This window comes from Streptopelia decaocto (assembly GCF_964273445.1).
Source record: "Streptopelia decaocto genome assembly, chromosome: 14".
In the NCBI taxonomy this organism is placed as follows: Eukaryota; Metazoa; Chordata; class Aves; order Columbiformes; family Columbidae; genus Streptopelia; species Streptopelia decaocto.
Window position 1 is genome coordinate 8,773,051 of NC_138669.1, and position 25,780 is coordinate 8,798,830.

General features: G+C 43.5%; 1 protein-coding gene across 1 annotated transcript in view; it reads right to left on the reverse strand.

Moving 5' to 3' along the window:
* CDH4 (cadherin 4) overlaps nucleotides 1-25,780 on the reverse strand; it is a 426,117-nt gene that overhangs the window by 65,782 nt on the left and 334,555 nt on the right. Inside the window, exons 6-7 of the mRNA XM_082065460.1 lie at nucleotides 20,816-20,960; nucleotides 7,757-7,929 (exon numbers count right to left, since the gene is read on the reverse strand). Of these exons, the coding sequence (XP_081921586.1) occupies nucleotides 7,757-7,929; nucleotides 20,816-20,960 (318 nt within the window). The remainder of the gene's footprint in view (nucleotides 1-7,756; nucleotides 7,930-20,815; nucleotides 20,961-25,780) is intronic.

The following is a 25,780-nucleotide window of genomic DNA, read 5'->3' on the forward strand; positions in this document are numbered from 1 at the left end:
GTTAGCATTAAAAAAATCCGTAGGACCGCTTATCCTGGCAACAGGTTGACTGTGATTTTCTAAATCCCGAAGAGTTTGTTTTGCATAGACTGAAATAATGGGAAGAGCGTGATAAGGTTTCATGGAAACTATCAGACTGAGCAGCTTGCTCAACCAAACAGGCTCCGCTCTGCCGTGTTTTCCCAGAGAGTGCAAAGTGCTCCTTCCCAAAAGCAGAGATGTCAAGGATTAAATGTCACACATCCATCGGTCAAGGATTAGCAATACAGGCAGCCATAAAGCGTGCTCTGCCTGTCCAGGCAGTATGATTAAATACATGTTTGTTGTGCTTTGTTATTTCCTTCATTAGTGCTTCTCTTTGCTCGTCAATGTTATTAACTTCCACCCCACCTAGTGATGGCAGGGCCATTGGTGTCTGAGCACAGGGAGGATCGTGAGTGAATGTGTGAGGATGAAACCACGACTAGGCTAAGCTTACACAAACTCACATTCATCACGCCAATGGATCATCACCATTTGTACAACCAGTTGGTCTCCAGCCTGTTACATTTGCGTCCTGATCATCTTGATGGTGAATTTTTTGGAGGAGGTAAATATGACTGTTTTCCTATCTACTCATTGGACTCCCACAGTTTCCGATCTATTTAGTAGCCTCTTGTTTTGGAAAGCTGTTTTGTTCTTTAAAAGTTTCTCTTATGTCCAAATACTCTTTTTTTCCTTTGTGAAACACCTACTCATGCTATTGTCTTCCAAGGCCCATGGCTCAGAGCCCTTCCTCTATCAGTACAATATTCTACCTAGATATCAGGTTTTTATCAAGGAAAATAAATTAAAAAAACCTTCCCATACATGCAACATCTAAAATCTCATTTTTAGTGAGTTAAAGCAAACAAGCAGAAAACCAAAATTACAGATGATTCTGGAAACACCCACCAGAAGGACACACAGCCACTGCTCTTCAAGAAAAGCAAGCTGGGGAAAACATTATTTCCAGGTACTGCAACAAGGCTTCAAAAACACTGACACAATTCCCTTCCTAATTAAAACAAATGGTGCTATTTATATGACGAGGCTTCTCTCGCATCTTTCCCATCCTGCAACGAGGGCTACAGAGGAACCCATTAAGCAATGCTAGACCCACAGTGCTCAGAGCAGATTCCAGCCCTCCCCATCTGCCAACTTCTGGTATCTCAAATTACTACAAGTGGTCCTCTATTGGGTGCACAATGCATTTCCAAAGCCACTAAATAGGGTTAATAAAATGAACCTCCTTCACTGATGAGTGGTAGAGCTCCTCACCATAATTTGCTGAAAAAGGTCATTCTTGTCTGTAATGAGAAAATGAAATGCATGCCGGAATGATGGAGCAAGCTCAAATCAGTCCTATGTACAATGTAGAAACATAAACCAGAATCAAGCATAAATCTACTGGCTAAATTCAGCTTATGGCTAATCAGCTCTTCCTTTGACAGGATATGCTGCTGTGGAAACGGGATAATTTCATAACTGAATAACTTAACCAGTTTTACCTTTAAGTAATGTTTTCAGGCTTATTAATATATAAAGCTTCAGTATTTACATTTTTGCTACATGGACCTGAAAAATGACGAGGTAGCGGGAGTAACACAGTATTCGGTGATAAATGACATTTATAGAGTGGTCTTCATCCCCTAGAAGCACTCTGTGCTGCCCAGATCCCTGGGAGACAGCGAGGGCAGAGCCTGGGGTGCGACAGTGCTGGGGCAAAACGCTTCTCAACAGCAAAGGGAAATGGTGTCGGAAACATTAAGGCCAAGGCTGGGAGAAATAAAACACAGTCTGACCTGCTGTACAGAAGATGCTACAGCATTTTATCCGCTTACCTCTGTCGAGACTCCAGTAGTTTATGTCTGCCTTGAAGACATGTTCCACAAAGACTTCCAATCGTTATTTGAATGCTGAGAGAAGTGGAAAAGCCACTTACCCTTGGAAGTCTGTGACAGTCCATCATCTCAGTCACTGGAAAATACCTGGGGAGCCTGAGTCTGGAAGCTAAATACAGGGGCTTGTGGTCCAAAGTCAAAGAAGTGGATGTGCCTCACAGGCAAAATTACTACTAATTTCTCAGTCTCTTTCTCCTCCTGTGAGTTCAGCTCTGGATGCACTTTTCTGCACGTTTTAATGCAGTGATATGGGAACTTCATCTTTGAAAGCACGATACTTGTGGCTCAGCAGAATCTAACAACCTTGGTTTTGTTCTTCTCCAGAAAAAACAACAGAAAGAACATGAAAACCAAAATCCCTCTCACTTTAAAGAACTCCTGTAATAGATATAAATAGCAAATACCGTGCAGACTAGATTGCATCTGTCAGAAGGTGACATCTTATAACCAATTTTGCATTAGTCCTCACTGCTCCTTGGAGATGGCTAATTTCAGTGAAGAAAAGGGGAAAAAGCATTTTTTAAGATGCACTCAGGCCATTTAGATGTAACTTTCCCTCAGTCTTTGTATTTTGTCAGGCCACGTAGACAACTGATCATCTGCACAGATTCACTCGTGTATCACTCGTATCATGTCAAGATCCTTCAGCCTCATGGTCCAGCAGATGTTCCCCCAACTCTGCTCAGAGGAGGAGGCGCAGTTTGCAGAACAGCACACTGAGATGCAGTGAGGGGTAAGAATTAACAAGTGACCATAATTTAGAACAGAGTAAAACCCTTTTGTTGCATTCCAGGGCAGAACAAGGAATGAAAGCTGCTGGACTCTCCTGTTAGAGGAAAATTTCCTGGTACGAAAAGCAAGGCTCAGCCTGCGTGACCTGTTGGCTACATTTAGAGTATCAGCTGGCTGAAAGAGCCAGGACCAGATGAAAACCACTGTATTTGGGTAATCTGGATTTAGTAGCAGTCCCAATGGATAAATTTCTATCACCGGTGCAATGCCTTTTTTACTTCCAGCTCACATTTGAAATGAAGTTAACAAGGAGGTTTTGAAAAGCTACTGCAGTGACCTGGAGATACATGTACCCAAAATAGTTACTACAGACAGTAGAAACCAATCCTTGCTCAATTTCTGGAGAAACAGAATACTGTGGGGTTTTTTTTTGTTTAACATAACATTTCAAAATTCTGTTCTATCAGAAATGTCTAGTTGCACCAAAACCAGAGTGCTGGAAAAGAAATCAACTGTCTCTGCCAATAAGAAGAACTTTTCCTCTTCCCCACAAGAATCCTGCCATTTCATTCATAAATAAAATAAGCCACTAACTCAGTTGTTGGCAGGCTCTCCCTTTTATCTTTCACTCACTTGAGAAAGACTAGCAACATCATGTTTTTGGAAAGCCAAGTGTAGTAATCATAGAATCGGATTTCATGTATTTTTAAAAGCATTTGCAGCAGCAGAGCTCCAATCACTTTTAAAAGAAATATAAACATACAGAAATTCAGAAGAAGCGACTCAGAGCTCCTGACTTTCTTCATTTCTTCAGTATGAGACGACTGTGCTGGGAAGGGACTCCTTTCTAAAGGAGACCTCAAAAAGTTAGCAATATTATACTACAAGCACCGCAGAGCCGAAATACTTATTATCTCAAATAAGCCTGGATGACATTTGAGGTGTCTCAACATTTCTTGGCCTGCCAGCAGTGTGGGATCAACCAGCTCCTTTTCTCTCACTTCTTTCCCCCCACCCCTTGATTGCTCCAAGTCCGTGTTCATAAAATATTTAGCAGAAGCTCTTCAGAGGATGATATTGCCTATCCTATAGCTCCAGTGCAGGTTTGCTGTGCTGCTGAGACAGATATTCTGCCACCAGAGAAATCACAGGAGCTGATGGAGTTGAATGACGGTACCAGGAGCTCCTCAGGTCTGGGCTCCATCCCCGTCTAGGACACCAGCCTGAGCGGCAGTGGATAAAAGGAGCAAACGTGCAGAATAGGTCTGGTCCCTTTTGCACAGTTATAAGGAGAAATGTTACTGCCATAAATACACTAACATGTATTTTAAAGAACTTTAAAGAACTCCTGTAATAGATATAAATAGCAAATACCGTGCAGACTAGATTGCCCCTGAAGTTGGTTACAACCTGTCTCTCGTGTGTTCAGAGCTTTCCTTGTTAATCCACACATTTTGTGCTCCCACCACCATTTGATCTTTCCCTCCCAGTTTCATTAAACGAGGTACAGATTTCCTACGTTTCCCTGACGTTTTCCTGTATTAGAGCAAGTATCTGCTTTTAACCTTTTCATCTAAGCCTGGCTGTCTGAATGTACCTTTGAACCTCTGGCGCACTCTAAATCCCTATCATTTTCCCTATTAATTCAAGGGATAGATGTTCCTTTGTTCCACCTTTGGCATTTCTCACCCTTAGGCATCCAGGGGCTTAAATCTGGCTGTTGCTAAACTGTCCTCCTTTAATAATTTTTATGAAGTGCAGTCCAATTATCTTTATCTTCCTTGGGGATCCATTCAATTAAGCGGAGTCGTAATGAGTGAATGGACACAGAGCATTGTAACCATATTTACATCCAGATTAATGGGAAGCAGGTAAGATAACTTTAAAGCCATCAATATTTTAATACCTTGGCTTTTCATTTCGCTATCTTCAGTGTCAGACACATTTAGAGAGACTGGCACAATTTGAGAGGCTGAGTTTTTAATTTCCTCCTTGGTTTGTGGAAATGAGGGTTTAGCAACAGCAGCAAACTGCATGAATTTGTCTTAAAATAGGTTTCTTGCAGGTTAACCAGGACACTTCTCATGACACAAAACAAGCTGGAACACTTTGTCCAATTCTTGGACATTTTATGAATTGAAGGTAATATAACCAGTAAAGAACTGATTTTTTAAGTGGAGATGCTGAGATCATCAGTAAGTCTCATTTAATGAGAATGCAACAGAAATGCTGAGCTAGAAACACCAGTTCTGAAGAGACTTTTCTCCCTTCTGAAAGACAAATGTTGGATCTGGACCATGGACCTGCCCCTCAGGTACGGAACAGCTTTGACAGTTATTTTCGTACCTGCTTTGAGGCGCTTTTGCATTGCAGAAACGAAGCAAAAGGGTCCAATGGAGACTGAAAACCTGCTTCTGTTTCAACACAGTTTAACATAATAGTGTCATAGGCACTGATAAATGTGTCAATAAGCATTTGGAGAAACAACTGGTATCCAGGGAATTTATCTTGGTTGCAGTAGTTTCAGCTGAATAGGTCAGATTTGTTAACATTTTAATTTACACAAATCTGCATTCCAAATTCTGCTCTTCGGCTCCTTTTCCTAACAACAAGAAAATGTCAGCAGCAAAACCAAATTTACTCCTCTAATAGCTTTCTCAAGATTTCAGGAAAAACAAACAAAAACAAAAAAACAATCTGTGGTGCAGATACGGGAGTGCTTAAACACATTTTCCCACTTAGATCTAACACAATTTTATGTTAATAGAACAGAAACTTTTGCCAATTCCAGATGTAACCCTGAAACACAGCAGAGAGCGCTGGGAATAAGCGTGTCTCGTACCTTCAGGGCAGCCCCAGGACTGTGCCCAGAGCTGGTTGTTCTGCCTCAATCCAAGTGTCCCTTGCCCAACCTGGTGCTCAGCTTGGGACACCCAACACCGTATTTCCATATCCAGTGTGCCAGCTCGCCTTGATTTCCCAGACCCAGCGCAACAGGGGAACTAACGAGAAGCATATGGTTCCCCTGCAAGGTTTTAAAAGATTTCAGATGCAGTGAGATAAATCTGAAAAAGATGACTGCTCTGCCTAACCCTTTCCTCCTAATTATCACCTGGATTCGTTTTTTCTGGCTGATTTGCCGAGATTAAAACCTCTCTCCCACCAAGCTATCCCAATCTATGTCTCTGAAATTAATATAAACCGACGACCTTTCTCTACCTGAAAAGCCCTATATTAAAATGCTGGCCCCCACTGATGTCAAGGGGGCAATAATAGTTCTGTCGTTTCCATAAAATCAGCATTTTCCTGGCAGAATTCAGATCCCTCCTCCAAGTACTCGGCCACCGTCCCCCCGAGGGCTGCCAGCAATCTCTCCAGCGCTTGTTCCTCCTCTTTGACTGCGAGCACGCTGCAGGCTTCAGCACTGCCCATGATAATCTACCTGCTTAAGATTCAGCTAAATTTCCAGTTCTCTAAATAAAAAGAGCAGGAAAAGGTCAAATCCACCCTAAGTTGTGCTTGCAAGGTCTGCCACACCAGGTGGGAAGGGGCAGGCTCCGGTGTTCCTCCTGCTGTGCTCCTTTGCCTTCACATCTGGAAAGCTCTCTGCTCACCCCACCTTCTCCTTGCAAAGCTGTTTCGCTCAGTGTCTCCCCCCGAAACGGTGCCTGGGGCAAGCCTCAAACCTGCGCCGTCCCCAGTTGGCAGCCCCAGAGCCCGTGCTGGTCCCAGCAGCCGCTCTGGCCGCCCCATTCGCTGCTGAGCTGCTGCCGCTGCTTTTATCCGCCCTCAGCAGCGGCTCGGCGGCCGTGTTGGGGTCCCTCCCAAAACCACCGCACAGCTCGGAAGCAAAACGGGCTCCAAGCATGTAGATGAAATGGGCACAAACCCCGGCGGGCGGCGCTTCGCAGAGCCCTCAGCGGTGTGGCTAGAAGTGTCCCTGGGGCTGATGTGGAAGGGAAAAAAGTCTCTGAGATGTTGGAGGTTTTCCTGGTAGGAAACCCCTGCACCTGCCCACTTGTGGGGAGGAAAGGAGAGAAAGGCAGAACAAAACCAGTTTCTGGTGCCTTCTCTCAGAAATGCAGCACATTAGGCTCTCTCAGCATGGATTTCACTGGACTTGTCATCTCTGGGGACTGCCCAAACTTAAACATCTGAGCTTATGACTATGCAAGTCCTTACTTTCATATGCACCGCACAGCTGTACTATCGGTGGCTGGCTGCTCAATGAACAAACAATACTTCCTATCAGTTACAAGTTGATTAAGGTCTCCTAATTGACTGGACAGGTAACACTTCACGAGCTGCACAGTTCAACGGGGAAACCCCCCAGAATGTCAGTCCCCCTGTCCCTGCACACCCACTGATCCCCGTCCCCTTCCTCCCCAGTCACTCCAACCCACCAATGCTACATTGATTTTGTTTAATGTGTGAGGTGCAAATGCTTTGTCCCTGAGCTATACTCATAACTAGGTAAGGCAGAGCTCTGACAATCATACTATATAGCTTACACTGGCAGGAGTATGTTTTTGTCAGTAAAAATGAAATTTCTTCTGCATTTGGAAAATCTGTACATTGTAAAACACCAGGAGGAAGAGGCACTAAAGGCAGAGCCCCACACACAACCAAAATCACTGGGAGACATTTTCCTAGTTTGAAAACAACACAAGGATGCCACTGTGAAACAAAGTGTGTTGAATATAGGTTATGTAACTCCTTACAAAGATAACAAAGAAGAAAGACAGGCCTAGAAGGGCTATAGATGTATGGCATTTATTTGTCCCCTGACAGGAGGTGGACAAATGCCACTTTATTCATCCCCCTGGTCCTTCTGGAGTATTTTCTACATCTTTGAGTTGTACAAATTTACGCACAGAAAATATCAGCTTCATGAGCTTGAAGATTCTCCCAGGGTTTCATCGACTGATATGGATTAAGACAAAAATATCCCATCAAAGCTACGATGCCCCACAGATGCTGCAGAAGCAAAGATCACGATCTCCATGCTGCAACTCAAACTTTTAGAGGTTTTGTATCCGAGACAGGATTTGGGCTTTGCAAGTCAGCAATGGGAAACCTGGAATGACGGAATTTCAACTCACCTCTCTGTCCAGTCCGGCAGCCACAGTGACAATGTCTCCTGTCTCGCTGTTAATCGTAAACATATTTTGCGATGGGCTCTGTGGGGTCTGAGTCACGATTCGGTATCTCACCATCCCGTTCGCTGTAGTGCTATCGTCTGCGTCATTTGCTGTCACTGTCATCACGTAGGTACCTTGGAAAAAGAGAAGATGAAACATCAGGACTACGGTATTGCAGAGCAGATTGCAGTCCCGGTGACCCCGGGCATGCATTTTACTCAGAAACGTTACAGAGAAGACATCCCATTTCCATCCAGTCAGCTAGGCAAGGCAAGGATTATGAAAATAGCAACACTGCTGAGATTATATGATCTGTAAGGATACTGATTACATATAACTGGCATATAGTGAGAAGCCATATGAGGATATCTGTGATTAACTTCTAATTCTTTCAGTGATTGTAAGTTTTAGGGCAGCATTTTTTTGTCCTGCAATTTCATATAGATTCTCAAAGGAGATTTTTTTCCATCCAATCACCGCATTCACATGCATTCAGAAGTAGAGTTTTATAGTGGAAAGCCCATCAGACTTCTCAGCAGCTTCAGGAGGACCCTATCAACACACCCATGCCCAGTGCAGAAAGCAACTCCCTGCAGCCTCCAGTTCCCGGAGAAACATCCACCTTTCCAGCCCCTTCTGGAGAAAAAAACCCCATTTCTGCAGAGCAAATGGAACAGCTGCTGCCCAGCAGGACAGAAAATCAATGAATTGGTATGTGTGGCCAGTGATGTATTGAATCATTGGTTTGTTTCTTGCTAATCACCAGTGTCTTCATTTGCCTTGCAAAAAACAATCCCTACTTTCTAGATACTGTTGGGAGTGCACTGATGCACTGACGGGCTCATTATCACTGGAGTTTGGCAGCAGGGTGTTTTGCTAAAGTGGGAAATTATCATTATGAGGGTAAAAGATGTTACTTGATTGGATGGACTCCTGCAGCTGCTTGGTCCTGTGACCCCCCAGAGCTCATAGGGCCCAGCTTTACGCTTGTTATATTGGTAGGAGAGAATGACTGAAAGGGCAGACGCGTACTGCTTACAAAAGCAATCTGTGACAGTGGATGAATGTAATGATATGAGACCTGAAAGGAGGAGTGGGAGGCAAAGAGAGACAGTGAAACCAGACAAAACTTCGTTTAGTGACCATCAAAACCCAACAGCATCAATGGAAAGCGGGAAGGTACCGCTCAAACACTGCTCATTCGGGAACCCTGAACAGGCTGAACCAACTCAGGAGCCTGCCATGCTGGTGGCGATGCAAAGCGGTCCCAAAAAGAACCCGAGCTGATTCGTGATGGAGCAATGGACTGTTTTCCAAAAGAGATGAGTTTGCTCTGCCCGCTGGGTTAGACGTGAGCCCCCGGCAAACCGGAGGACGTGTGGCTACACCAGCGCTGCGTCGTGTCTCATCTCATAAGCCCAGATCTCCAGTTTGATCACAAAGCTCCCAAGCTCAGAGACAGCAGAGAGCTGCAGAGCTTGCGTCTGTTTGCAGGAAGGGTTTAAAAACATATCCCATGTTCTAACGGGCATGTATACCAACGGCTGCAGCATGCTCCAATTCTGTACCCTGGACAAGTGTCTTTAAGCCACTCAGCACCCAGACAATTGCCCCAGTATCTTCCCCAGCTTCAGGAAAACAACATTTCTCAGTATTAGCAATAAGTGGCCTCATAAGTTTGTATTTTTGCACTGTGGAAAGTGCTTTGCTGATCTCCTTCCATCTGGCTCAATCAGGCTCTTTTTGTTCTCTGCGGTGATATATATCCCTGTGAGTTTTCTTAGTTCAATAAGAATTATAGATTAAAAAATAAATGAATCTGTAAAGCAAATTCTAATGATGAATACATTCCTATCTTTCTGCAATAATCCTGATGCACATTTGTGAAATGAAAACAAACTATTCAACAACTTTTAACATTTTTCTGATCAATAAACTTCAGGAAAGGGAAAGAACACTAAATTGAAACAAGGCTGCGCAAGCAATGAATTGTCTCCTTTCTTTTCAAGCATTCTTTTTTTTTTTGCTCTTTTGCAAAACCAGTTATCATGAGACAACTGATACAAATAAAGAAACCAACCCTTAGATAAGCACGGGGGAAATGTACAGAAGAAATGTAAATAGGAAATACACTGAATGGGATGTTTGATTTCGAATTTATGTTATCTTAATACATTCTACACTGAAAATATCTCTGAACAGAAAGTCAAAATGTGGGGCTAATGAAAACAGAAGTGGAAGAGGAAAACAGAATCTATTTTAGGGACATGTACAGTCTTAGGACTTATTCCAATAAACAGGTGGCATTTTGTGATACACTTCCAATGCAAGAGGCAGCTCAGAAAGGGATGTTTTCTGGACTACTCGGTTCAGACAAGAGCACCTGCAGTTCTGGTCCCTCCTCATCTGGGATCTCTCACCTGAATCATGGTTTCCAAAATAAACCAGCGCATGTGGGAGATGGTGGGTCCCCAGTTTGGCAAGGGAACCCACCAGGCTGCTGCTGCGGTGGGCATGGGGTGAGCTGCCCATGGGGATGGAGTCTATAGCAGGTCTCCTATGCTCCTTCCCTGACCTTTTTGCTTTTTTTTTTTCTGCAGTGTAGCATTGGACTGATCACATCTGCTCTAGAAAAAAAAAGACTATTTCAACAGCGTTTGACCTACATCCCCATAAAGGGAGATGGGATTGGACGAATGTCTCTAAAGTCATGAACTGCGCACCAGGGAGCTGTATTTCAACAGGCAATCTGCTCCCTATCTCATATCTTTAATTTCGATTATGAAACCCAACCACAGAGAAAATACAGAGAGGAACTCGGCATTAATTACTAACTTCTAACTTAATAAAGCGTCCTCTGCAAAGGGCCCTGTGCGGCTGCAGCACTCGGCAGCGCACGCTGGAAGTGCAGCAGCCGCTTCCCTCCCCGGGGCTGCTCTGACCGCAGTCTGCTGGAGACCGGCTGCACGCTGCTCCTTCCTCTCTGCCAGCAGGATGGCGGCTGGAGTGTCTGTTCCCATTCTGTGCACACACATCTCCCACCCGGCAACGTCGACCTAAGAATAAGAGCGTGACGGCATCTCCTGTTACCCTCTCCCGGGGGATGCGCTGGTGTAACCCACACTCACCATGTACGTTTCACTCTGTTTTCTGTACATTCAGTCTGTTTTTAAGCAAGACCTGTCCTCTAGATACCCGTGTGCTGCAGTGAATGACATAAACATATATCCATGCACGCACATATTCAATAGAGTGATGTGGATATATACTGCCGCAGCGTCTAACATCTTCTGGGGCCTGTATAAAGTCTCCCGCTGTACTAAGATGGCTGGTGATGATTTACCTGCCATAAAAGTAAATAATGCCACGTTTCTGTGTCCTGTGCACGGGGACATATCTTAATATGCTTTATATTAAAAGAAAGGAAATACATACCCATATCCAGCCCCTACTACTACACAAGTTAGGCAAATAAACAGTGGCAGACTGCACAGTTCTTGAACTCTCGGGGAGTGAGGCTGGTATTGTTAGGGTTGCAGTGGAAAAGCACAGACTGTCCAATCCAGCCTGCACCATGCGTGTGTGCGTTTCATGGAAATCAAAGTATTAACCGCACCATCTTTAAATCCCCGTATCCTGCCAAAGCACAGAAATGCTGGGAAAACTCCTCCTAGTCACACTGAAGACCCCCACACCGTACTCCCCCATTTTTGGGTCAGACCCTGCCAGTGGTGATGGAGATGTGAGAGGTGTATAAATGGAGCAAGAGGGACTTTATGCTTTCAGTGTGTGAGAGAAGCATTAGCTTTGTTTTTCTGCTCTGAAGGGCTTGCTCTCAACCCCACTGACAACATTAAATGAATGCAAGAAGTGCTGAAACTCGGGAATTTGCTCCGGTGTGTCACATAACGAATACCCAGTGCAGAGAGTATTTGATATAACTATATTAAACTACACACTTGGCCTGCTACCTCAGGTAAGTAACCTGTTGAAAGAGAAACATTTCTCATCTAATCAGGCACATGGTATGTTAAATAAAATACCTAACCCAGTACATCATGTCAATGTTAAATCAAATTTCTTGCATGTTGAACAGCTCTTCCGAGAAGCAGATTGAATTATCATGCACAGCTAGTGATGACAAGATTACTGTGCATTAGCTTTCATTAACTAGTGCACCAAGTTCATATATCACCTGAGCTGAAATAAATGCATGGCGTGACAAAGAGGATCTATCAATAAAAGGCAAGACCCCAAGATGCTGCAACTTCATGATTCTTCTATTTCCCAGCAACTGCAATCTCCTAGACCTTATTTTGTCAAATAAGATACTTTTGTTTCAATCTAACAATGGACAAAACACACGAGAGAGACACTTGAAGGCAACCCTTACGGAAAATATTCCCATTAGATTAATTAAGCTTTCTACAGGATAGGCAAAATAAAACCTTACAGAATCTGGGGGGACGGAAGAAAAGGGAGATAATTTTTAACTGTATATTCAGTTTTGTTTATCAATTTTTAAAGTAATTGCATCTGCTTGTAAAAGACTGCAAAAAAGATTCTGTTAGGTCCAAGATACCATTTAATCTGTACATGTTAAGTAAAAAAAGGAAGAAAACAAGAAAGATAGCTGCCCTGTGTACATATAAGCAGATAAGCACACGGTCATAAACAAATGTCTCCCCCAAATCACTCTGGAATCTGAGAATCAGCTCAGTTCTTTTGAGCTCAGCCGGTCCCAACGCATGCCCAGGACTGCTAATTCACATCACATTGTCTGCAATCTCTGCTCTCCCATCTATGCAACTTCATCTCTCCGTAAAGACTGAGATTTCATGGTTTTAAGGCATACAAACAATATCTTAGCACAGTTGTGCTCCCAAAGTCTTTGTTACAATTGCTTTATAATTACCATTTTTCCAAGCTGGTTTGATATCCATTAGTTAGATTTAATGTATGTTAAAAAAAAAGAGCTAATGGGCACTTATCAGGAATCCAAATAATAATAATAAAAAAAGATTAAAAACCCCTTCATTTTGCCCTTTATACCACATATCACTATAAAAATACACAATCCTCTCTGTCTACTCATGACATAAATAGAAAAAGCTAAAACTTCATCCAGGTTTTACTGATAAGGCCGATTCTCTATTCAGCTTTATCTTACAGTTTGTTTTTAATGGCTGGTAAATGGTTGCAGAATCATTAAAGGTTGGTTAACCTTCTCAGTCTAATTTTGACCTACAAGATACTTAATTTAATCATTCCCCCATAGAAAAGGATTGAATCATTACATGCAGACATGTGGTGATGGCCATATTACATTAGATCTTCATTAACTCAAGTTAATAATGGCTTTGTACTAATGGAAACCTCCCCTTACTCCTAATTTTTTTCTCCCCAAGTTGGAGAGCTCACTTAGTGAATACTCTGCATCCGATGCTAGACATAAGACTAATTGTTGATGGGAAGATTAAATACTGAAAAGGAGGATAAAATGCACAACATTTCCTATTTTTTTCTTCCCAAAGAGTGTCCTGATATCAGTTTTCTTCCCCACAGAGCTTGGGAATCTCATGCCCTCCTCCTGTTCCAGTAGGAACAGCTCACCCTTCAAGTGATTTCATCCATTGCAATGAGGTTTCAGGAACAGAAGGACAGCGCACTAGAAAAGCCACCAGTGACCCCCAGTTAGTTTTACTGGCCATAACTGGGGTGCCAGTAGCAGTCGAAACAGCACAGCAAGATGCTCCTCATGGGCACATTTACCTTGCCAGGAAATAGGAGTTTGAGAATGGCGTTTGGGGAACTGCTGTAGCGCTAAAGACTAAAACATCTCAGTGAACAGACTTGTATCCTCCGGTTAAGAAAACACAACGTATTCAATAGGTGATCTGAAGAACTTTCACATACTCATTGTTAAGGGTTTCAAATGAAAACTTTGGAGCCATTCATGAAAGGTGCTGAGTGGAGTTACATAGGTAAAAAGGAACGTGTGCCAGACATCGAGATGAAAGAAGTGCCTGAAACTCTACTGCAGATGTAATAAATTGCAAATATACTTAAAATAAACTGCATCCCACATGCTCTAGATAGAAAACTAAATAAAAACAGCACTTTCCTTCCAAATGACATTCCTTCAGTCATAACTGATAGCTACTGTCATTCTCTTTCACTATTACTTCTGTAATCATTGGCAAATTTTGACCTTTCAAGCAGCTAACCTAATTCATAAAGGATGCCACTTCCTAATTAGCAGAGACATCAGATTCTCAGCCTCAAACAAGGCAAGAGTCAACCTAATGAGAAACAAGAGAGTGAGCAGGTCTGGAGAGATGACTGAGCGAGATGAAGAGGCTGCTGTCACCTGGAACTGAAATAACACCTTCTTATTGTTAAAAATTAAATATCTCAGGAGAGAAAAGGCAGCGAGGCAGCACACACATGGGCATGGCGAGACTGGAGGAGAACTCGGGTACAGCAGCCTGCAGCCCGCTGAGACCCTGCGTGCCGCAGAGAAGTAACAGAAATGAAGTTTCAAGATGGGCAAAAGCAGATTCAGCCTCTGAGCAAATAGTTCTGACTGCATAAATTGATGAGCCTCAGCTCGGCTGAGCTCCTGCAGATGAATCCTCTCGATTCCCAGTGGCGAATTCAAACAATGGAGAGAGCATGACTTAGGACAAGATATCCTGAACATCACCGCCGAACTGTGCTCACAAGTACAGGCAGGATTCATGCCTAACTGGAGACATGTGCAATTAGTGAAATCATGCAGACCCGGCTGCACAAAACCTCGGACTTAACACATTTTCCACAAGGCTTGAAGCCAACCCTTGAATTTTGACAATATAATGTAACATTATAGGCTACAAACATAATATAGTACAATGTAATATAACTTATATACTATAATATATATAACACTATGTTATTTGTAACTGCTGGTTAAAAGGAGGCAGACAGTGGACTATTGCAGGGTTGTAACTCCCTTCCAGAATAATCTCAGAACATGATTTCGAAATTTTTTTGCTTTACATCAACTTGACCATTTTTTCTGGAGGGAAAAACCATCAGTCTGGGGATTTGCATTTTTTTTTCTCACCTACAGTCCTATAATTCACTTCCTTGCTCTTGGGACTAGATGCTTCTGAGAAGGAAATTAAGAGACCAGATTTCATAACCACCCACCTCGAAACAAAATGGGAAGCACTACCACATGTGTCTGCAGAAAAACAATTTCTTACCTTACAATTGTGCTTGGCTGAGCAAAAGAACTTCAAAAAGAATATTGTGTATCCTAAGTCTGTGTGTAATGTGTGAGAGAAGAGAGCCAGGCTGGATAAAGCCATTTTTAATAGTATATGAAGTAGCACCTCCCAACCTGCATCGATACACGTGTGATGAAGCCAGAAGGAATGCGACCAACTTGGGATGAGCTCTGGGATGACCAGGAAAGCCTGTTGAGACCTACTCTGGCTCTTGAAGATTTTACCTTTGCAGGATGTCTCTGAAACACACAGCATTTGCATTATTATTTCCAGGGCTACCAGCAGGAACGGGCACTTGGTACAGACCCTGACCTCCCCGTGTCACATCTCCACCAGCATCCACATCAGCCCAGAACCTGGTCAGGTGCTCTGCTGAATTCAAACCTTCTTAAACAGAGAGTATTAAAACCAATCTATCTCCAAGCTGGGAAAAGAATATTGAATGTTTTAATTATAAGCAGCACTAAGGAGATTTTGGAATGGTGTGTAATGGAAAACAGGGTTTTCACTCGGTGTGTTCTTCACGTTATAAAAATGAAACGTGTTCCCCTCAGATATCAGGCACTGCTGCTTTCGTTTCCTGTCCTGCCACCCAGCAACAGCCGCCGGTTCCCTCGCTGCAAGAACAACCTGCAGGACACCAGGAATCTCCTTGTGAATTGCACTATCAGGCTGGAAAAGAGGAAGGAGCCAGAAATGCAGATTCCAAATTCTCCACGTGAATATATGTATACACAAATGCAACTATATGCCTTAAAAATTAATTTCAGAAGCCTTAAATTGCAGTTTAATTTGAAAACTAATTCAGCCTCATAATTGGCTTTCTGTTCAAATCACTGAGGCTAAAGATTTCAATTCTTAATATTCAGATGACTTTCAAGTTTCTGGCCCCATCTGTGCATTAGTCCATGGTGTTAATCTCCGAGGGAATCTCTGCTGGCATAGAAATAAAATAAACAAACTGGGACACTAGTAGAATAATCGGCTTTTAAAATCCTTGTTGTTTTTTTTTTTTAATATACTGCTTATTTTTATGAGATTGTTTTTAACTCAATTTGCCACATATAGATTTGGCTCCCAGCTATCAATATTTCATTTTTCATGTGGCATGCTGTCAACAACTATTTTCTCAGACTTCCATGAAATCAGGAGGAGATAGGAAAATTTCAAATTACAACATTCCTCCTGTAAGAAATACTAAAATTCCCTTATTTTGGAGGACTGTCCATACTCTGCATTCTTTCACACCATTCCCACGGAGAACTATCCCGCCTACACAACACCATGAGAAAGAAGCAGCTGGATGAAACTCTAGTTTAGGAGAAAGCACTTAGAGTTTCTCTATTGACTTGAAAGGGACCAAGATGTATCCAGAGAGTTAGTGAAGTGGAATGGATGAATGGGACTGGAAAAGGCCAGTCTGACAGGAACAAATTGTTTCGGAGAGATGTGTTAATTTTTGACAATCTTTCTGTTAAAACAAAATAGATACAACCCTGAGCAAAGCACTCGAGTCGCTGCAGAGCATTTCACATTGACCTTTTCAGAACTGAACGCTTCAGTTAAGTAAGACATCCACATCCTACCGTAAGGTACATTTTGTGGTGGTTATATCAAAACTAAGCTTCTGCAGTGACCAAAATAATCCTTCTCCCTCACATTTTTGTTCTGTGATTAAACTCCCCCCCCTTTTTTTTTTTTTTACATTTAAGCATTTTCATTCTATCTTATTGAGCAATTTTCTGGAAACTGTAGGATTTCTTTTGAAACAGCACTCCCCACAGACACCCCTGGGATGCACAAGGGCTGGGCTCATCGCAGTAACTGCTGTTGTACAGGAGGGAAAACCCACCCCAAAGCCCAGCTCCTCTCTGGTTTAAGGCAGTGGATTTTGTGTAGATTTTGCTCAGACATGGATTTGAAAGGGCAGCGGAGCCCTGGCAGGGCGGGCAGCATTGGGCAGCCAAGCTCTCCTGCCTTATCAGCGCCTGGAAGGCAAGTTCTGCAGCTCCGGGAGAACTTTGCTGATTAAGGCTGCCAGAGGGACCAGGGGAATTTCAGCTCGAGCTTGCAGCTGCATTTTTAAAACTTGGCTGTGTTCTTCGTGTAGAGGCAGAGTTCAAAGAGGCAGAACATTATTTGATATGAGTAAAACACGGTCTTTTAAGATATACTTTCAAACAGTGGTGCGTTAAATCAAAACAACTCGTGTAGGGGGAGAGAAAGGAAGAACGATGGTCCTGTGGAAAAGAAAATCCTGCATCACTATTGCTGTTCCGCATTTTTGGAAGGGCCTCTGTTTACACATTTAAATTGTCTGGCTGCATGACCTTAGGCCAGATAAACAAAAAAATGCATTAAAATGTTTTTCAGAGAGCATGAGAAGAGGAAAAAGAAATGCAATTCAGTCTAAGAGCCAGCAGACACTTAGGGTTGTGAAGGGGTCAGGCTGTGTCACACGTGTTCACACTGCAGAGAACTTCACACGAATGAGCTCCTGATTTCAAGAACACTATGCTACACTGTGAGACACTATTTCAATTAAGCTATTATAATCTTAACCAGCAACAACAACCTATTATAATTAATAATACTTGATGATTTCTTTTCTATTCCTGTCAAGGGCTGCTTCAAGGTGACTCGCACACCGCAGAGAGCACGCGCCTCTCGGAAACCCCGGCAGCCTGAGTGCTCTGCAGTCTGGGAAGCCCCTTCACTTAAACCCCATCAGGCTGTCTCTAATGAGCCTCTTCACATTCCTGCCAATTCCTCCAGCTCTTGGACAATCCCCTTTTAAAGGATATTTGTATTTTAGCCTAAAGCAAAGTTGCTTCTTCCATGGGAGGCTAAGAGTTCAGCAATATCACACTGTGCCGCGGGTTGGAGCGCACTTCCTTCCCATGTTCCCATTTTCTGGGTTCACTCTCTCTCCTTTTGGTTTATTCACAGAGTCGGTCGGTCACATCTTCCTTAGCCGCCCTCCATCCCCTGCCATGGCCAGGCACAATTTCAGCTGTCCTGCAGGGCTGGAGAGCAGGTGCGGTGCTCCCTTCCAGCTCGCTGCATCCCAGCTGCTGGGAGGGGACGTGGTGCAGCATCCTCTGGAGCCACATCCCAGCCCGCGCCCCGACGCCGCCGCTTTGTCCCGCACCCCGGGGTGTCCAGTGGCAGCTCCACAGGGACCCTTCCTGGTCGCTTTGAATTGGATCTGCTCCACTGATCCTGCAAAGTCTTATGGGGGCTTTCCCTGCAGCTCAAGGTCACTGTGCCTTGTGCTCAATAGCATATTTTTGATGGTTTTGCTCTGCTAAATTTCCATGGGTAGAGCTTGAGTTCCATATGTCCTTTTTTTTTTTTTCCCCTTAAATTTTTAATCTGGGCAAAATTCCTACTGACTTCAAACAGTCATCGGCTGCTCACACCAGCTGCCCTCAGAGTCAGCATTTATTTGGGATACTCTAATACTCTCGCTACTTTTCTCATAAGAGGTGTGCAGAATTATTAAGAACATTGCAGATACTGTGGTAATCGAATAATACTGTATTTTCAATCACGGCCATTATAAATGGGCATATGGAAGATGTGAGAAATAACAATTGTACAGGATATCCAGGGAAGCATTTTCAGTCCTCAGGCACAGTTCAATAGCAATGAACAGTGGAAAATGAATGCTGAACTCCTGTAATATATAATGAGATTTTTTAGTTTGCTTGAAGCAAATCTGTACTTTATATACAGATATACGCACATATGCATATATATATTTACAGATGCATATAAATACAAAACATACTGTTATATGGACACATTCTGCAGTTACCTCTAAAAGTGTGCAATGTGTTTCATTTGCTGACCATTGCCACAAATGATCTTGAATTCTGCCCATGTATTTTTTCCCCTTATAAAGGCTGGTGTGGTATCTCCTTAGTTATTGTAATATTCTGAAGCATCTTGAACGACAAAAAAGTTTCCAAATCCCTGCAAGATCTGTGTTTAGCTAAATACGTCATCTAGACTTGTATCTACAGAAAACAGGGATTCGTAACTTTGAGGCAAAGGAGGAGCGCGCAGACATCCACAGTAACTCTATGACCTCTCTATCACTTTCTCAAAGACACAACATAATGTTTATCGTCAAATACATGGAATGAGGGCCTCAGATACCTAAATTCCCAGGAGGTTCTACAAAAGCAAAGAACAGAAGCTCAATACTAATATAAACCTTTAAAAGAATAACGATTAAACAGGACAGAGGGGAAAAAAAAAACCCAACACATCAAAGACAAATGTAATTGCTTTTGAATAAAACCAGATTGCTTTCTACCTACCTGCCTTAAAGGCAAGCACTCCAGCCTGGGATACAGAATACCAAAAATCACTGGTAGAAGCAGAGGCACAAGTATTTTGTAGGCAAAGTTATCCTATTCTGATTTAATAGCTCAAAGGCTTATCTGGATTTCAGACAAGAGGATGCAATTTACTGCTTGTTTGACACAAATGAGCAGAGCCAGTTACAACATTTGGGAACACTTTGAATATTGATCTGACCTAGAGTAAGATGTAAGAAATTTGATTTTCTACAGAAATGTTGTATCAATTGTCAAACCTTCCTATGCCCCAAAGTGGCCTTCAAATGGAAGCGGGATAATCCTCCAGGAGGATGTCACTAGAGCCATCAGCTCAGGGACTTCTTGTGTCCCCTCTGCCGAGCAGAACCGGGATCCACACTTTGTCACCACCCGGAGCATCTCAGGAAGGGAGCTGTACCTATTCTTTCCTCAAAAATAATGTCATGTTCTGTCCCCAGTACATGTCACCCCAGCAGCCCATTCCTCACAATGTTGAAAGACAATCAATCAGGACTGAGAATCACCTTGTTAAAAAAAGTGGCCACCGGAGACTTCCCTATGACACCTCAGGCAGCGGAGAAGCCGTGATAAATGTTTGCTGACACAAAACAAAGTCACGCGGTGCTTAACCCCTCGGCTGGCAAACAACTGAGGATAAAATTTATCTTAGAAAAATCGCCCTCTGATTTCAGGAGACTTCCAATTGTACTGGTGACAGTTTTTACAGTATAATTTCTGTTTAAAAAACTAAGACACTCACATTAGTTATGCTCAGCAATAAGCTAAAATAACCCTGCTACCATATTGGAAACTGCACAGTTACACCACACTTAAATAACAAATCAACAATATAGCTGAAAACATTAAAGGCCATTATAAGTGTGATTTTTTAAGCATATAAACGTGTTCAAATAAAAATAATCACCTGTATTCTGTGTACAGCTTACATGCTCACTAATTTTTCACCCGTAAATTTTCTGAAGCTCTGCTTCAGGTTTTTCCCCATTTCACCCTCTGTACGAAAAGTCTATGGGGACGGAGGACGGGCCAGCAATTTCAGTGGGAATATTCTCACTTCAATAGGTTTGCATCAGCCTCCAAATAAGAAAGTATTTTCTTCACACCTTGGGACACAGACTCCATTGGAGTCTGACTGGGAGCCAGATATTGAGTTTGCAAATGACTGGATTAAATATCAAGGAGTCAGATATTCATCTGCACTTTCTCTGCATCCAGAGATACCAGCCAGATTGTTCTCACCTCTATCAGTCTTCAACAAAGCGCCAGCAACAGCAAACCTCTCCCACACTCCCCCTATTTCAAGAGGAGGCAAAGCCACCACGTCAGATTAATGTTTGAAAGGTGATGATAACTTTAAGACTTTTTTATAACGGTACCTGGTTTAGAGCCTTCATCAACAGATCCATTATAGACTTGGTTTATAAACTCCGGTCTGTTGTCATTCATATCAATCACATAGATGTAAAGGTCAATAGGATTCTCCACCTTGTTTCCATTCATATCCACTGCATGAGCCCGGAGCTGGGAATAAGCACAATAAAAGCATAATATCAGCAATTGGATTTGTTGCAGAATGAAAGACCATGTTTTGTGAGAATTGACTTCACCTCATAAATACTTTCTCAAAATTGAACTGAGTGGGCATCTAATTCCAGCAGAAAGCAGTGACGTGGCTTCCATCTAGACTCCACACACAGGCAGTTTTTCAAGGCTTCACATAATATTGAAATAATATTTTAAAATAGCAACTGTCAGTGGAAACACTTAAACTCTGGTGTAGTGATGTTATCTCCTTCACTGCTAACAGACCACTATATTTTGATTTTTAAGATGTGGTGAACCTTGCCTGACAATCTGAAAAGCAAATTTTGTTTAGTTCCAAGCACAGTGAGGAAATGAGTTTGACTTAAGAGGTTTCTTATGGGAACCTTCAGTCTTTCATAACCACAATAGCAGAGATTAATAAGCGAAGAGATTTCAGAATGACATTAGTATTGTTTATTCTTTGTTTAATCATGGTCTCTAGGAACAGCAACACCTACCGACACCACTGCATTATGCACCAAAACACATTAAAAAAGTCCCTTTCCTTCAAATGATGGGACTCCCCATGGCATTAAGAACGAAATGTTTTTCTCAGCCTTGACTAAAATATCCAGTGTTGAAGCATTACAATAACCAGAGCCACAGTGTTGAGTCCTCAGTTAAACTGAAACCGTGGCTTTATCTTATTAGTAATAACCATCAGCAATAATGCTCGAGAACAAGAGCATCTGTTTTCTGAACAAAAGGGACAGATACAGCATGTCAAAATGAGTAATTAATAAAACAAAGCAATCAACAATAGTCTGGAACAATCAGTAATCAGGTGAAAAAAATGGGTAGCTCTCTCATTAAAGGGAACAGATGGCTACTCTAACTGGCGTGTGTGCTGAGCGGAGCTGCCGGTGCTGGAAAACAGACAAGCGAGGAAAGGGCTGCTTGACCCTGCCGATGCATGGGGGCAAGTGCTGCAGACCCCGTTTGTCACCTTTCTTCACTTCGGCACCAGGGAGCATTGCTGAACCTCCACGGAAACTGGGGCTGGTGCTCAGGAGGACTGCGGGACACCCTGCGAGGCTGGCGGGATGACGGACTGACAGACGGAGCCTTCAGAGGACGCTGGCTTGGTGCAAGGGCTGGGAGAGCGGGGCTGAGGGACAGGGACCTGCCCACCGCCCCTCATGCACGTTGCCACACACCAGCTTGTGCCTTCTAAGGGATCGAGGGCTCTGGTCGCCTCCAGCAGCTCCCCAGGCCATGGGGATGCCGCTGGGAGCCGGAGCTCTGGTGCCAAGGAGGTCTCGAGCTCCTCTGATGCATGACAAATAAATGTGCTAATTGCATTAGCGCCGGCTTCCGCCTTTCGCTCTCGCTGTGCCGTGATTGATGTGGCTTTCTCCTTCATGTACGGTGTTCAGAAGTCCAGAGCTTAACAAAAGAAACTGCACGCTATTAAGATGGGCTGGATTAACATTTAATCAAGCAAAGAGAACAAACTGCCACGTGAAATGAGCTGGGAGAAAAACATTTTTTTGAAGGAAGTTAAGCAGCTCTTTTCCTTTAAAGACTGAAGAAATATGGCTTTGTTTGCAACACGGGATGTACCATTTGTATTGCACGACTTGCAATGCTCTTAATATCTGCATTTCTTGCCTGCATACAAACCGCTTTGACTCCCACCTGTTGAGCCATCCTTCATCACGTCAGACATGGCAATTCAATAACTTTACTAGTCAGAGGTCAGACTGCCTTTGAAAAAAAAGTAATTCGGAGCTAAAATTAAAGTTATTATCTTCAAACTGAGGCAGCACTGGGCTCTGTCTTGCTGCATTTCCAGCAGCGGAAACGGTTCCATTCAGAGATAAAGCAGAGAGCAAATCTGGTATCTTCCCTCTCAGATCTGACTCTCTCCCCGCAAATTTTTAATTACATTTGATAGCTTTTGTTTGAAATCTCCAGGAGTAAGGGATTTCTCAGCAATGCACATCTATCTGCTTGTTGCACTCACTAAGCACATGTACCCATGAAAGCGTTACCTCTTGCACTCAAGGAAAAAAAAATATTCAATAAGCAAGACTGCAGAAGTCTCATCAAAGCTGTGGTGATGAGCACAAGTGTCACCTGAGCTCTGGAAGGGAGGACAGTGCCTGGGGGCACCAATGCGGGCACTGGTGTCCCAACTAACAGCTTTTGGGTGGCCAAGACAGCACCCGCTGCCCAAGCCCAGCCCAGCAAACCCTGCGCCTCTGTGTCCCGGGATGCGCCGGTGTCTGGGTGTCTGTAGCTGCTCTTTGCTCCCAACGCAGCCGGTACTGCTGCCCTTCTGCACACTCCTCTGCTCGCTCCTGCTTCTCTTTTGCCTCATATCCAATAAACTTCTTTTTTTTTCTTTTTCCTCTTGGGCTTGCTTGCATTCTTTAAACAATTCTCATGTGCTGACGCCTCCGTATCCTTCCCCACCACATTGCTGCTCTATGGTCAGTGCCAGAGCAGCAGAGGGAGACAAGAGGCTGAATCTCGGCTCGGTGGGAGCTCCTCCTCGTCAGAGCCTGTTCCCAGAGGAGGGAGCAGAGGCGGACGGACCCTCATGAGGCAGCCTGTCCACTGAGAAACGAGTCCTGTCTCCAAGGCAGAGCAGATACTACATTTCCTTCCCTTAATCCCTTCCTCCCTTACACTCCTGCCCTACTCTTTGCATTAAAGAGGCATCCTCAAGCTGGACAACACGTTTCGTTCTGGAGTTGTCCTTCAGGTGAGAGGCACAGTTTGAGTCCAACGCGGCGCTCCAGGGCTCAGGCTGCCAACTGGTCCCGCCTGGGACCAAGAGGGTGTTTGGTGGTAGATGGATGGGATGGAAAGCAGACGCATGTGGCACAAAAGGTGACGGCTGTGCTCCACCAGACACACGCGTCAGTTAGAATTGGAAAAACCACCCCTGAAAAGGCCGGTGAGACCAACCTGGGCCACGGGACAAATACCAGACATGGGTCATGCACGAGTATTCAAGCTGGTGTCTAGCTGCAGACACAGTTAAGAAACATTTAAAAGTTGGTCTGAAATATTTACATTGTCCCCAAGAGGGAGAACATGACAAGAGTAGAGAAGGAATAAATAATATTGAACGCAATACCTTGCAGAGCATTCTGAAAAATTAATACAGGTCCCAGCTAATCTTGAGCTGGTGTATCGCTCTGCTGTACACCAGCCAAGCAGGCTCGATATTCTTTAACAAATATTGCTTAAAAGTATGACAACCATTTCTATCATATTCAGCAGCAGCTACCACAGGTCTCTGAGGTTTTACTACCGACAGTTTCCAGTGTAAATGTAGCTGTTGGCATACAAATGATTCAGTATCATGATTATTGATTACACTGGAGGCTGGTGGTATCTGAAGGTAGTTAGTCAAAGTCAACACAGTGAATTGTGTTAAATATGACTATTAGTTATACACTAATACCACTAATACAAATATACATTATCAATCAGTGACAGAGCCTTAAAGCAATAAGCATACAATGTCATGCCTAATTTGTGTGCTCTTAATTGTGATTAAAAGTTCAAATTAGAGAACTGTGACACAAATGGCTAGCATTACTCACTAGAACTTGGTTCAAAATACTGGAATTAGCTCTTGTATCCCTTAATTTCCAATAATTTTTTGTCTCTTTGTACTTGAAATAACTCCTTTTCAGACTATTACCCACCTGTTCTGCTCCAGCCATTTCTGAGACAGTATTTCATCAGTCTGATGCTGAAGAAATACACGTCTGGGACTGGCTTAGGACTTGCTTCAAAGTTTCTCCATAATGCACATTACTTCAGTATCATAAGCAATTACTGCTTACTGACATGTTTATGTTGATGGCTTTTGAAAACAGAGCTTGAAAAATGTCTTGGAAAACTAACCTGCCAATTTACTATCCCTTGTACTTGCCAGACCTAACTGCAGCTTGATATGAAATTGGTGTCTGGATCAGAAAACACGCTCGGAGTCACTAATTCTGTCAGCGGAACAAACGGGACTTGGGTAACGCAGCTAAAAAAGGGCAAGAGAACTCATGCATATTAAATATTATCACCTGCTGAAACTTGTTTGTCATGCAATGAACATTGGGGGCCATGAAGATGACCAGACGGCTGGAGCACATCTCCTACGAGGACAGGCTGAGAGAGTTGGGTTGTTCAGCCTGGAGAAGAGAAGGCTCTGAGAAGACCTTGTAACAACCTTCCACTACCTAAAGGGGACCTGCAGGAAAGCTGGAGAGGGACTTTTTACAGGCGCATGTAGTGACAGGACGAGGGGTAATAGCTTTAAACCGAAAGAGGGTAAATTTAAATTGGATATAAGGAATACATTTGTCACCAGGAGGGTGAGAAGACCCTGGCACAGGCTGCCCAGAGAAGCTGTGGATGCCCCGTTCATGAGAGTGTTCAAGGTCATGTTGGACAGGGCTTTCAGCAACTGATCTAGTGGAAGGTGTCCCTGCCCAGGGCAGGGGGGCTGGAACTCGATCTTTAAGGTCCCTTCCAACCCAAGCCACTCCATGATTCTATGGTTAAGGGCTGACTACAAGGTGAGAAGCAGAAACACACGGTGGCCGCAGCGAGACGGCAGCAAGACGTGGTGACTGAGCTCGTGCTGGTGCTGGCAGTGTGGCCCGAGGCTGTGTTCCCAGACACGGACACCAGAGGTGCTGGAGCAGTTCCCACAGCATCACTCAGCACAACACGTGCATTTCTGCACCGGAATGTGGTGTTGGTTAAGTGGCTGCAAAGCCCTTCTCATTTTTCTCTGC